General features: G+C 49.6%; 1 protein-coding gene across 1 annotated transcript in view; it reads left to right on the forward strand.

Annotated features, from left to right (window-relative positions):
• FGF2 (fibroblast growth factor 2) overlaps nt 1-14,780 on the forward strand; it is a 45,119-nt gene that overhangs the window by 23,831 nt on the left and 6,508 nt on the right. The window contains 1 exon segment of the mRNA XM_053658275.1: nt 7,043-7,146. Coding sequence (XP_053514250.1) covers nt 7,043-7,146 — 104 coding nt within the window.

Here is a 14,780-nt window from a genome sequence, read left to right on the forward strand (position 1 = left end):
CCCTGTTTATAAATGGGGAGGATGGCCTGGGCTCTATCTGAAGTCCTTTTCAGTGCCTGCAAACTGGTGTTTGGGATGTTAAGATTTCTCATCCTTGAGCGCATTCTCAAGGAAACCATGCAGATTCTGAAGGAAATTCCAAAAGAGGAGCTCTAAAGTATTTTGGGCCACCGAGACAACAATGCGAGAAGAGCTCGGCCTGAGTGCTTGGACTCCTGGGTGGTGTCCCCACGGTGGACGGCGTGGGTGCCGCGGCTGCGTGTCTAGGTCACGCTGGAGAGACGGGGTAAGCGCACCTTTGCTGGGGGAAGTGGGGAGGAGGTTCAGGTAAGAGTTAGGCAGTTGTCTCTCAGGGAGGCTGTAGGTGGGGCTTCAGGTGTAATTGTGCAATTGGACTGAGATCTTGCCTATTGATGAGATTATTAAATTTGGTAGTTTTATAGCTCTTGTTTTTGCTACAACAGAATGGAAAATGTTGAATTGTAAGCTTGGATAATACGCTATTTATTTTTTGTATTTTCATGTCTCACTGGACTTAATATCAACATTAGAAAGCCAAGAGAAGTCTGTGTTTATCAAAATTGTTGACTTTTGTGCGTCCATAAACCGAATGCCGTGGGCAGTCACCAGCTCGCTGACAGGAGCTGCGTCTGGGGTCCGCGTGGGGAGGTCTTTCAGTGTGTCCTTTTGTCTTTTCTAGTTTTAAAAACTTTAAGCCTGTGAGACATACCGTGGACACAGAACTCCACACAAAGCAAACGTGTCTTTTAACGAACCATCGCTAGGTGAGCACTGTCGTGACCGTCACTGGGGTCAGAAAGCAGAGCCCATGACAGCTGCCCCGGAGCCTCAGTGGGTCCCCCGTCACTCACCATCCCCGCCTCCCCAACTCAGGTTTACAGATTTTTATGTTAGTCACTTTTTAGCGTTTCTTAATAGCTTCCTCACGCTACTAGGCATCCTTAGATATTCTGCTTTTGTTTTGCCTTTGAAATATGGGAGCGTTCAGGCCCCTTTCCACCCTCTGGCAGAGGACCTTGGGTCCCTCGGGCCGGGTTTCGCCGGTGGCTCTGGCCGCCTGGGACCTGGCTGTTTAGAACAAGCGCCGCTGTTTCGTGCCTCAGTCCTGGGATTCTCCCAGGAATACCCTTCCCCCATGTCTATGTGCCCTGGACCTCGTCCAAGACGTTACCTCCTACCTGCCCTTTGGAGCTGCGCCAGCCCTCGGCCCTCCCAGAGAGACTTTCCACCGAGCACCTGGACCACAGCACCGAGGGCGTGGCTGCGCTTGCTTCTTCACCCACTTTTCCCATTGCCAACCTGCTTTCGTCCGTCCTGGGTCCGCCGGGTCCTCCGGGGCCCGGCACTGTGCTCGTGCCAGACACAGCGGCGGGCAGCTCGGTTCCCTTCCCTCCAGAAGCTCGTGGGTGGGAGGCGCAGACAGGATGGTGGAAAACTGAGAGGAGAAAGCAGGCCACGGGGGAGGCTGGGGGAGGGGTGGGAGCAGGAGGCCCACCCACAGAAGGTTTCCCTGGGAAGCAGGTGACTCCGGAGCCTGGGCCAGCGTGCCCTCTCTGTGGGTCTCATCACGCCGCGAAAAGGAATGTTCTCTTTTACAGTCGTTCGTGAAGCGCTTTCGGGTGGCAGGCTTCATGTCATTAACAGGGAGAAAATATCTTTTTTTTTTCTTTTTGGGTAGCTGTGGCAGAACCTTTTCAAGCATATAACTCAAAATCTAGATCGAAATATTAACGGAGGGACTAGTTTTTAGACAGGGTGACAGATAAGGCTGCCACCTTTATCTCCTCGAAGAAACTAGGCTGAGAGTCGCGGTGCCCCTGGGTAGGCAGAGGAGGAAATGGACCTCTGACCCTTGCTCAGGAGAAGGGAGGTTACCTCGTCCTTCGTTTTTCAGAACTGAGTTTTGCCAGCTTGCCTGTTCACTATATCGTTTAATTTCCTGAAACGGTGGAAAATTTTACAATGTGCTCTTTCTGTGGAAATGTAAGATAATGTCTTTCATTCCGTCTCGAAGTACTTAATATTTAAAACCTCGCCTCTGAGAAGACGCCTTCCTCCCCTGTCCCCAGACGCCTTGTGTCTTTGGCTTACGCTGCGTCATAAGATCCAGTGCCTTGCGGAGAGGGACTCTTCCAGGTCCCATGTAAGACCCTTCCACGGCATACTTCCTCCCCCTGAAGCTGCCCAGCATGGGACAGCGACAGCCAGCAGGCCGACTGGGACAGGACTGTCCAGCGTCCTTGTGCGTGGCCGAGGTGCTGACCCGCAGAGCGCCTCTCGGCTCCACCGGAACACTGACTCAGTGTTCATGCCCCTTGTGGACTGAACGTTCACGTCCCCCCCCCCCCCAAATTCGTGCCCTGAAGTCCCAGCCCCCACTGTGCCGGTGTTAGAAGGTGGGGACTTCAGGAGGGTGGAGCCACTGTCCATATAAAAGGGACTCTCCCAGCTCCCTAGCCCCTGCTGCCGTGTGAAGACAGAGAGAACATGGCCATTTGTGAACCAGGAAAAGGGTCCTCATCAGACCCCAAATCGAACAGCGCCTTGACCTTGGGCTCCTCAGCCTCCAGAGCTGTCATAAATCCATGTTGGTTGCTAAGTCATCAGTCTAGGGTTATTTCTGTATATAAAGGGGTATATATATATCTATATAGCAGCCCAGGTGGTCTGAGACTGTCCCTTTCAAACATTGCTGCTAGGACAGAATGAACACTGGTCGCCCACTGATCCGCCTCTGGTTACTTTCTGTTAGAGAATGTTTCAAATACATGTAAAAAAACAGAAGGACCAGCCCGATGAAGCCGCCATGTGCCCATCACAGCTTCAACAGTCATCCTCCCATGGCTAAGCTTGTTTCAGCTGAACCCCCAGCTCCTCTCCCCCCGATGGCTGGGTTGTTTTGAGGTGCATCCCAGACGCAGGCCGTTTCACCGGGTCACTTACAGATGACCACACAAAGTCCTGGCCTGAGTGATATGCACGTAGGTGGTGCCTACCCAATACCTAAGTGATTATACCTGTCGTTCAGAGATAAGGACTTCCATTCTCATGCCTAAACCCTTAAAATTTCCCTTAGAAGCACAGACTATCCCGTTAGTGTTAAAGTTTCTCCTGTGGTCTTACAATATTTTTGTTTTTGCAGTTGGTTTGTGTTAACCAGGACCCACATGTGGTTTAGACCTTGCCTTGGACCGATTGGTCTCCCACGTCTCCTTCGTTGGGACAGCTCCCCTCCCTCGTGGAACTCGTGGCCGCCATTTTCATGGCCGTGGTTAATGCGGCACACACTTGGCATTTCATTCTAGATGTTTTAAAATTCTGACAGTGCTAACGTTGTAACGTTTTTATTATAAAAGATGCATGCGCTCAACCAAAAAAAAAAACTTCAATGTCAAGCGTATGAAAGTAAAATATTCTTGTTTCACCACTTCAAAATTACTGCCAACATTTTGGGATTATTTTTTACTAATCTGTATGTATTCAACCATATAATTTTACATAGTATTCCTTCTGCTCTTACTTTGGGCTTAATTTGCTCTTCTTTTTCTAGTCCTTAAGGTAGACACTTAGATTTTCCTAAATTTTTTGCTTTTCATGTATCAACATTGAAAGCTATAACTTTCCATGTAGGCATGTTGAGTTTTCATTATCCGATAATTAGAAATACTTTCTCCTTTGTGATGTTTTTTTTTATCTTTGTTTAGAAATGTATTGCTTAATCTCCAAATATTTGGGGGATTTTCCAGATATCTTATTGTTACTAATTTCTAACATACTCTGTGTGATTTCAGTCCTTTTAAATGTTTTGAAATGTGGTTCATGGCCGGCAGTCATTTTCTTTGGGGAGTACCCTTGTGTCCATTCTGCAGACACTGGGTGTAATGCTCTTGTCAACTGGACGTGCCCACAGCTGAGTGTGAAACCGGACCCCCACATCACACGTAAAAACTAACTCTAACCAGATGGATCGAAACCACACGGTGGGTGGGGTAGAAGGGAAGCTGGATGAGAAAAGCTGGGTGTCCCTCAATCTTCGTGACCTCGGTCGGGCAGAGCTTCCTTAGACAGGACCCCACAGGACACCCAGTGAAAGGACAAGTTGGTATAATTGCATCTTCTGAGAATTAAAATGTTTATGCGTCAAAGGACAGCAATAAGAAAGTAAAAAGACAACACACAGGATGGGAAAAGTATGTACAAATCAGATACCTGGTTAGACTTTTGTGCCTAGAGCACATGAAGGACTCTGAAAACTCAACAATAAAAAGGCAAATAACCTAATAAAAATAAGCCAGTGATCTGAATAGGCATTTTTCTCAAGACGATACGCAAATAGCCAATAAGCACAGGAAAAGATGCTCAGTGTAATACCTATCAGAAAAATGCAAATAAGAGCCACCGAACATCACTTCACACCGAATTAGGATGGCTGTAAAGAAAACACGCACACACACACAGGCTGAAGCAAGGCTGGCCTGGATGTGGAGAAATTGGAACCCCAAAATGTAAAATTTGGGAAACAGGCTGATGAAAGGCAGAGTTGCCCTATGACCCAGCAGTTCCACTTTCCCGAACACTCATGGTAGACCCAAGAGAAATGAAAACACGTGTCTGTGCAGAATCTTTGCAAGAATGTTCTTGGCAGCATTATTTGTAATAGCCCCAAACTGGAAACAACCCAAAGGTCCATGAACTGATGGGTCAGTCGTGTGTGGTCTGTGTAGTCGATGGAATATTATTTGGTGGTCAAAAGGGAATGAAGCTTCCCCTACATGCTACAACCGTATGCTAAGTGGATGCAGCCAGTCCCGGGAGGCCACGGATTGGATGACCCTATTATTATGTGAACTATCCAGAGTGGGCAAGTCTGTAGAGACAGGAAGTAGGTTAGTGGGAGTCTGGGGGTGGGGGTGGCAGTATAACGGACGTGGGGGGTGAGGGCTGCAGGCTACGGGATGATGAAAATGTTCTCAAAGTAACTGTGGTGATGGTCCCACAACTTGTGGATATACTAAAAATCATCAAAATGAATGTACGTCTTAAAGGAATTGTATCAGGTGTGAATGATATCTCAAATTGTTTAAAAAAAAAGAGCCAGGAGCACCAACAGTTCAGGATGAGGACCCTTGGTATTTCTTGACCCCGTGGTGACGGGAAGGAGAAGGTCTCAGCTGAAGGTAATTGATTGGAGCGACGGAAGCCCACTAGGGGAATAGGCATTGGGTGGATGTTAAGGGGAGAACAAAGTCCCAGGTGAATGAAACCTACCTGATCAAAGATTTTAAAAAGTCAGGTTGAGTTGGTTGATAATGTTACTCATATATTCCACGTTCTGATTGATTCATTCATTTCTTCTGTCAGTTTTTGGCTCCAGATACTTTAGAACTCTGTTACTAGGTGCTCCGCACTTGAGGTTATCCTGCGCCCTCGATGTATCTAACCCTCTTACCGTGACACGGCCGTGCTACCCTTAGTTATACCACTTGCCCAGAAGTCTGCGCCTTTGATGCCACACCAACTTTCTAACACTTAGGGCCTGCAATTTATTTTTTTCCCACATTTTTATGTTCAGTTGGCCTGGACATTTGTATCTAAAGTGCTTGTAAAAAAAACACTGTTGATTTTTTTGAGAGCGAGAGGGGGAAACATCGATTTGTTGTTCCACTTGCCGATGCATGCATTGGTTGGTTCTTGTGTGTGCCCCGACTGGGATTGAACCCACAAGCCTGGGGTATTGGGACGATGCTCTAACCTCCCGAGCTGCCCGGCCAGGGCCAAACGCGTTCCTTGCGATCAGCACAGCTGTGTCGTAAATGTATTTGCCCCAGAGTCTACTTTTCATGTGATCTCTGCTAGCCCAGTCCATGAGCGGTGGTGGGGGAGGGGAGCTGTTCTAGGCAGGAGAATGCAAATTAGGGATGTACAGGGAGAACAAGATAGAAAATTTTAGCTTCCTTTCTATTCGAGTTACTTAAGATGATTTGTCTATGGGCATCATTGTTATACTCATGTAATATCTATTTTTTTTGTTTTCCTACAATCTGCTTAAAGTTCATAATACAGTATAACAGACCAGCCTATTCAGAAAATCATTTTTTATACTGTATGAGCAAATTAAGCATAAACATTTTTCACTAGGTAGATATTTGCAAAAAACAAAACCCTATGCATCACCTTCCCTCCGTGAAGGAGAAGGTAAAGGCATTGGTGTTGGATTGATAGGGAAGCTACAAGTGAGATATATTGAAACTCAAGGGAATACAAACCAAAAGATAACAGTGAGCAATTTGATTGGGTTTTATTTATGAAGAATTGGTTAGAAATCCCCTTTAGAGAGTTTAAAGTTAGACTTAGGCTGTGGCATGGAAATTCTCACAAGTGGTTTACATTTTTTAAAATTTTATTTATTTTTTTAAATATATTTTATTGATTATGCCATTACTGTTGTTCTATTCCCCCTTCTTTCCCCTCCACCCTGCACCCCCTCCCCCGCCCTTCCCCCCTTTAGTTTATGACCACGTGTCACAAGTTCTTTAGATTCTACATTTCCCCTACTATTCTTGCCCACCCCACTATCTATTTTCTTCCCACTATCTATGCTACTTATTTTCTGTACCTTCTCCCCCCTTCTCCTCCTCCCACTCCCCTGTTGCTAACCCTCAATGTGATCTCCATTTCTGTGGTTCTGCTCCTGATCTAGCCGTCCTCTCTTAAATTTATGTGCACTTAAGAAAATAATTAAGCAGCAATACAGCCAGGAGGAGGCACACTGCGTATCAGAGGGAGCACTTTCTCCACACCGTCCCTCCGCTCAGCTCACTGACCCTGCGCTGAGAGCGGGTCGGGAGTGCCCCCTCCAGTGCACCTGCCTCCCACTCTCATGGCATCCCCGCCCCATGCCACGCCCCCCAGTCTCCCCGGACTCCCAGGTTGCTCAGATGCCCCCGTCTTTGCATTGCCTGAATGCGGCAATGGCCCCTTTCTATGATGCTACAAAGCTCATTTTTCCCATTGCTTCCAGTCAAGCTGCAGCTCCAAGCAGAGGAGAGAGGGGTCGTGTCAATCAAAGGCTTGTGTGCCAACCGCTACCTCGCCATGAAGGAGGACGGCCACCTACTGGCTTCCGTAAGTATCACTTTCTGGGTTTGTGCTTTTCTCCTTCATTGGCTCTTCCGCTGTTCATGTTCTGGTGTTGGTTTTTATTAAACATCAATGCAGGGTTTGCGAATAGTACACATATTTAATACCCATGCTCACCCCGTGACACGCAGAGCGCTATGGTCCCTGTGTCACCAAAACTGAGTCCTGAGAGAGTGACAAAGCAAACAGGGCAGCTCAGTCTCCATGAGGCGGCGCTCGGGCGGGACGCTGGGAAGCCTTGACCCTGAGCCTGACCACCAGCTCACTGTGGTTTACTGCGTTCTCCGCGAAGCTGTTAAACTACGGTTTTGCTTCATTGCTTTAAATCCTTGTATCGTGCAGTCGTTTGCGGATCAGTGGTTTCTTCTTGCAGACACACCACCCTCGCACTGTGGGACACTGCTCGAGAACGTGGCTCTGATCCCAGGAGCAAACACTGGGCCTGGGGCTGATTAACCGTGTGGTCTCGGGCACGTGATTCTGAGACAGTTCCCTCACTTGTACAATACAAACACTAATGATCTCATCTCATAGTTTTTGCAAAGACCAAATTAGACAATTTATACTGAGTGCCAAGATCAGGGTCTCATATATAACAGGTCCTGAATTGTTACCTCCCAGGGGATGGAGTTGAGGTGGCCAGGACCGGCAGAGACAGACAGGGTAAAGCAGGAGAGGATGAAGCCCGCCAACAGTGGGGCAGAGAGGCCAGTGCAGGGCGAGCCCCTGAGATGGGTCATATATTTAGGAGTATAGTGGGGGGAAAGCCAGAGTGGCTGCCAGGTTTCTGGTGTGCAGGAGAAGGTAGGTGAGAAAGGGCAAAGGGGACCAGAGCGAGTTCTGGGAAAAGGCTGTAGGGGTGCACGTGGAGACCTGTCTGGGCTGAGCTGCCAGCGAGAAGCTCGGGAGAGGATGCCCTGCGTAGCCGGCCGGCAGCCTAGGTCTGGGGCTCAGAGGAGACGTCCGCACTGACTCAAGGCTTTGGTGCCGCCAGCATCCAGTGATAGTTACGTCAGGGGAGTGGACGATGTTCTAGGTGAAAAATAGCTCTCCATGGTCGACTGCTTGGGACGTTCACTTCTTCCACTGTGCTTGTCTCTTTTTTCTACCAGTCTGTTGTCAACTCAAGGGGTGATGTCATACGCTGGGGCCCCACCAAAGTAGCATTTTAAATGTTTCCAGGACTGTGAATCAATGGGTAATTTTGGATGACCTTACCCTTGTAGGGAGAGGAAGAGGAGTTTGTCCCTGCTCCTCTCACCTCCGGATGTGACAAATCGCAGGTGGTGTGAGTCACGCTGGCTCCTGCGATGGTGTGGGCTTGGCGACTGTCCGACAGTGAAGGAGGTGGAAGGAGAGGGCGGCGCACACGCGGTCTTCTCATAACTCACGTGGATCCCCAGCCAGATGGCGTTCAAGGTCTAGTGTTCCCGGGCCTCTTATTCCAGCTCAGTGCGCGACTCGAGAGGGCTGCCCTGTGGTTTTCCACTTGTTGAGACAGAGAACCAGTGACCTGCTGATGGTGGCCACCCAGCAGCCACTGGCGGGGTGGGTTCTGTCGAGAACGCAATCTGGAGTGTAGGTACCTCTGTAGTCATCACAAGTGATGCAAACGGAAGATACGCTCCTTCCAAGAGCGTCTCTGACACTACCGGGGTCCTTAAAAGAGGAGATGCATTGCAGACAATGGGCCTGGGAACTTACAGACTTCTCTGCAAGTCAGGGTGCAGAGAATTCGGACCTCTTCTCTCGGCGAACAGGCGTCAGGCTTCCCCACCGTGGATTCTGTGCCATCAGAAGCAGCCAGGGCTCTAAAATAAATGTCCTTTGCTATGCAGGACCTTCTGCAAGGTTAAGGTCATGGCATTCAATTTCAACCGAAACGCATCTGTCTCCTTGGATGCGTGCTAAGTCTTCCCAACACAGCCGCTCTCCCTCGAGTCGATGCAGTAACAGTGGATTTGGCAATGCCCAGGAATTTATCACACACCCCCCGCAGGGGCAAAGCTACAGCTGTTCCATGCACATGGAAAACTCAGGGTTCTTCAGTGTGCTCTGAGAAGCAGCGTCAGCCGGTGGTTCCAGCGGCCCACACTGGACCACTGTTAACCTCTAACCCCACCGCTCCACTGGGTGGCTCGCTGCCATGCCTTTCCGGCAGCGATCCTGCCCCCTTCCTCTGGTCCGGGGGCTGTGGCAGTCTTCAATGAGAAAGTAGTCTCACCCACTGGGGTGCTGTTGGTGGCTCGGGAATGGGCACCTTTCTCTCGGAGTCTGGCCCAGAGGCATCGAGCCGGCACCGATAGAAACTGCTGGTGTCAGTCCATCACTAGGACCGGCAGCTATCATCTGGGGTGCAGAAGCCCCTTGTAACCTGAGGAGCGGCGGTGGTGAACTTGCCCTTGCCAGAAGCATGCTTCTTCCCACTCCATCCGTTTGCCTGGGCCCCTGCCAGGCCGCTGCTTTGGGCTTTGCATTTCCGCTTGTGTGGGATTGACATTCCTGACATTCCGGTTCCCCTCGGGAAGAGAGCACTGCACAGGCATAAACCATCCTGGTTTCTAAGTCACGTCAGAGAGGTGGCGGCCGGCCGAGAGCGTGATAAAAAGACTCAGCTGTACCCTTTTTTTCTCCACCACCTTCCTGCGTTAATGGTGTGACTGTGCCTGCAGGCTGAGGGTTCTCACCAAAAACACTTCTCAAGGGTCTCCTCCCCTCCCCCTGCCCCTCTGAAGCTAGAAAGTGCAAAAGCCGTCTTTGGAGGCAGACTCGGGGCAGTTCTCTGATACACAGCAGACTGCCGCGTCCGCTCCACAGCAGGGCAAATTCTGTTGCTATGAGCAACAGAAGTGCAGAACAAGTATTAGGATTTCTGATTTCTTAAGGGTTTACTGAATTTGTAGATTAAAAAAAAATTCCTATAATGAGTTCACTACAGTTTTAAGTTTAAATCACCAAACAACCACAATGTTAGCATTGAAATAAAAAATCTGCCGGACTTTATCTGCTAGAAAGTTCCGCATGGTTTTCTACAAAATGCCACAGACAGTGATAGCTGAGCAAAATATTTTAGTGAGGATTTGAGTGTGTGTGACCTGCTTTGACCCATAATAGTGAAATATGGAAAATTGTTTATATTTGAGGATACATAGTTCATTACTGTAAAGGTAAAACACTTTTTAAAACTATAGATTGACTTTCTTACTTAGGAGCCTTTACTATGAAACCCACACGCAAAGCAAAGTGGGGAAACCCGAGTTCGGAGGCTCAGTCATCCAGCCTGACAACATGTGCTGAACAAATTCGTCAGGAAAATGGGACAGTTAGAGAGGAATGCAGACCACTGTTAAGAGAGAAAATAGGATTGAGTGCAGAGATGATTGCCTAATAAGAATTATTGCTTCTTTTAGAAGCCAGTCTGATAAATGTTACATACATTTTACATATATACTTTTTTTACAGGATTAAGATCAGACTTCCTTTTAACTTTTCACAATCTGTGTGTTTGAGTTTGTTCTAGAACTGTCAGCATCGATGCTAACACCGTGTCTGTTTTTAATTCTCAGAAGTGGTGTAAGCAAAAGCATTTTTGGACTCATGTTGAGCAAACTCCCTCATAAGCCAAAACTGCAAAATCAAAGTACTGTAAAAGAATAAACAGTCCAAAAAACAGAGCATGGGGAATGGCTGTAAGGTTCAAATCTAATGTTTAGCAGCTGGCGGGGCTGTGAAGCCAACGGCACAGGGAGAGGAGGCGGAGGCGGAGGCCGAGGCCGAGGCCGAGGCTGAGGCTGAGGCGGAGGCAGGGAGCGTTGGGGGCTACCCAGCCCCCTGTGTCCAGGCCGCCTTCCTTGGAGGGAAGTCACTGTACGCAGTTCCCATGTAAGGGAAGTGGGTTCTGCTCCATCTCCTTGGGGGGGGTGTAATGTACATAAATTATTTGGGGTTCTCTCATGGGAGAAGTTAGTCTATGCTCCATTTAATTATTTGGTGATTTATATCAGTATATCCTCATGGACATTTATTTCATACTTGGGTTCTTCTACTGGGAAATGGTGTTAGGAACCAAGATCCGGATGCTGGGGTGCTTGTTGCTACTGAGGTGTGTTTCCTTCCGGGCCCTCGCCTGGCGGAGCACAGAACACAGGCATCTACCCACCTGAGGATGTATGCATGCCTGTAAATATATTAAGATAAACACGAGGCCCTACGGCTGTATCCAGCTCTAAGCCACTGGTCTCACTTGAATCACTTCAGCTGCCCCCTCTTGCTGGTCTGTAACCTCCAACAGTGAGAAACCTGGTCCCCCCATTTCCTTGGGTGAGTTTTCAGTACGTATTAATTCCTCACATCACTTCATTTTCTTTTTAAAATTTCAAAGTAAATTAAATATCTGGTCAAAAAAACAAGCCAGATGATTTAAAATGTTGATTACGCTTTTTTAAATTCTCTTGATTCTTCCCCACTCAGTTACCCCTACAAGGGGTCAGACTCGCAACACCACTTTTAAAATCAGCAGCTGTTCTTGCTGTCAGCCGACGGCCAGGGCCCCCACACAGGACGCTGGGCCGGACTGGGCCCTGCGAGACACCTTCAGGGAGGTCTCGAGGGCGCCCACACTACTGCGCAGCAGGTGTATGACATCCACGCTCCCTTCCTTGGTTAGAGTCCACGCCGTTTGGAGCTGAGGGTCACTGTGCCTGCACACACTTTCTCGCATCCCTTATTAACTAGCACTTTTCAGCGTGCAGTTCTATCGCTAGCAGCATGAGCAAGAGGGACAGAAGGTTAAGCGATGCGCCTGTTGCCAGGACGTGCTCACCACGTGCTCCTCATGTCCGTCAGGGCGCCTCCCGTCCATCTCAGCCTGGATGTGTGCGGCACTGAGCTCCTCCTCCTCCTCCTCCTGGATGAGTTCCCTCACGACTTCCCGTCTCGTTTGGTGAAATGTCATCATTCCAGAGCTCACACCTCGGTGCCGTCCTTGATTCCTCCGTTTCTCTCACACCACATCTCCAATCTGCCGTATAAAACCCACTCTATTCAAAGTACATCCAGACGCAGACAGCTTTGACCATCTGAGTCCCCACTCTGCTGCCCGTCATACCGGGCCTGCCCTTAACTGGTTTCCCTGCATCTGCCCTTGCCCCCGTGTGGCCTGGGAAAACGTCAGGTCATGCCCTGTTGCTGTTCCCAAGTCCACAGTGGTTCCCCTTGCTCAGGGTGTTTACCATGGCTCTTGAATGTTCTGTGTCGCTCCCTGACCGCGTGTCTGACCCCTCCCCCGTCGGCCTTCAGCTGCAAGCGCCCTGGCCTCCTTGCCGCCCCTTGCGCTGAAGGCCTGATCCTGCTCTGGGGGCGTCGGCACTGGCTGTCCCCTCTCTGCTCCAGGACCCTGCTCTCCTAGGTGGATGTTAACGCCTTCACCTCTGAGTATTTGCTCAAACGTCACTTTCTCAGGGCAGCCTCCGCGGACTGCACAGTTGAGAACTGCAACCCTGTCCCCATCCCAACCCCTCTCACTGTTCCCCTTTCCACGGGATTGCCTCCGTTTCGGCGTGCAAGTCACTCAGTCTCGCACCTGGCGCGGCCCCACCTGCTGGAACCGGGGGTGCGGAGACACGCTCCGCATTCGGTGTTGTCCACAGACCAGTCCCAGTGCCTGGGAGACAGACACACACGACCAACGAGTATGTGTATCGTTTGAACCGTGTGCTTTCTATAGTTTACAATTATTTTTCAATTAAAACAAGCCAAACTAGAGGGAAATTCAGTTTGATGAAAAGGTGTGAGATAGATATGTGCGCAAACGATGCCGCAATCTGAAATAAGTAAGGGTGGCAGGCTTTAGATTCCTCGTTTGTTAACAAATTCAGGATAAGGATGCTGCAGGATCCTTGTGATATTGACAGAAACTGATGTGCCGGGGGGGCCACCAGCAGCTGTGAATGAAGGGGTTTCCCAGCTCCCGAGCTGCACAGAATGAACCCAGAGTGGGGTGCACTTTGTCACAGGCCTGGGAAGTTGCTCATCCGCTTCCACTGTGACGTCAGTCCCCCAAAGACCCCCTTTTCCCTGAAGTTTGCAGCGGTGGGCTGTGAAACATTGGGGAGCGGAAAACTCCATGACCGTGTTTGTGCAGGTTGACGGGACTTCTGTCACATCAGTTTGTAACAGAAACATTGAGCTCGCAGCCACGGAACACGGTCTGTGAACTGAGAAGGGAGAAGGTTGAACTTGGACTTACATGGCGCTGTCAAACGCCTGCTTTTCTTGACAGCTGAGTTTTGCCCTGCAACCCATTTGAAAAAAAAATACAGCAGTTTGTTGTCAAGTGCATAGCGAGCAGTTGTTTAGTAAACCTACGGGTCTGGATGTTGGGCACAGAAGCGAGCCTTCCTCCCGTCCACACTGCTTTGGTACAGGCACAGTAACCTCTGTGAGAACAGCCTGTGGGTTCCATGACGCAGTGTCCCCTGAATCCCTGGGACTGTGTCTTTTCTCTGAAATCGTAGGGACTGGCAGAGAAGGCAAGTGTACTGGCTGGCACATTCCCACAGGCCAAGCACTGTCAGGGCGCCAGCTGGCAGGGTGGGGCACCCCGCACACCCAAAATGAGCCTGCCGGTGCCCCGAGGCCCGGGGGCCGTGGGTGGGGTGTGCCTCTGGGGAGCCAGCCTGTCGCTGGGTGCTGCCTGGCATGTTAACTGCATGCCCACCACGGCCTTTCCTGTCACTCTTCCTTCCGCCACCGCCACTCCTGGTCTCAAAGCTAGAACAGGCGAAGGGGAAGATCTTCATCAGTGGTGCCGACAACCGGCAGAGGACCACAGGCTGACCACAGTCAGCACAGCAGCGTGGTCCTTTTCTCCAAGGGCGCACCGAAAAGCGTGGCACATTGACATCACCCCAGCGTTCCCAGGTGTCCACACCTGGGTCTTCACGGCGACACAGGAGGGCCCTGGGCACCCGGAGCTGGTCCTCTGCAAGGCTGCCCAGGTTTTATTTGCATCAGAAACACTCGAATCACTTCACTAATTTGTTACCCCCCAAAATGAACAAGTTAGATGAGTTTGTATTTCAATTTTTAAAGGCTGAATTAACAATGATGGTCAAAACTTACAGCCGAGTAAACATCCAGTCGCGTTCCCAGCCCTGGAAGCCGAGCCCACCACCCGGGACCACGCCCTCGCTCCAGCCGCCCGGGACAGAGTTCACTGGTCTCTCTCCGAACCTTTTCCTGTCGGTATTACACCAGCTATTCTCATTGTTTTGCTTATTGATTTATATTTCTTTTTTGACAGTTTGTGCCCTTGCCTAGTTTTTCCTGGAATCAGAGTCTGGGAAAAGATTCAAGTCTTTTGAGTGTGGGTTTTGCCCAGTCCTGAGGTGCCCTAGGCTTGAGTGTATAGACCAGGGCGGCAGTCTGGTGTACTCCACGCAAAACCACAGGCGTGTGTTCATGTGGGATTTGTATGTGGACACATAACTACCTGTAGAATTATATGGCTTTCTGTATGAGTTTATCCATCCATCTATAACTGTAATATAGGAATGGTCTTGTCCTTTCTCCCCTTAAAAGTGACTCAGCCATTTGTCGACCCGCCCACCCCAAGAGGT

Source organism: Artibeus jamaicensis, unplaced genomic scaffold (genome assembly GCF_021234435.1).
Source record: "Artibeus jamaicensis isolate MK-2021 breed Jamaican fruit bat unplaced genomic scaffold, CSHL_Jam_final scaffold_537, whole genome shotgun sequence".
NCBI classification, from domain to species: Eukaryota; Metazoa; Chordata; class Mammalia; order Chiroptera; family Phyllostomidae; genus Artibeus; species Artibeus jamaicensis.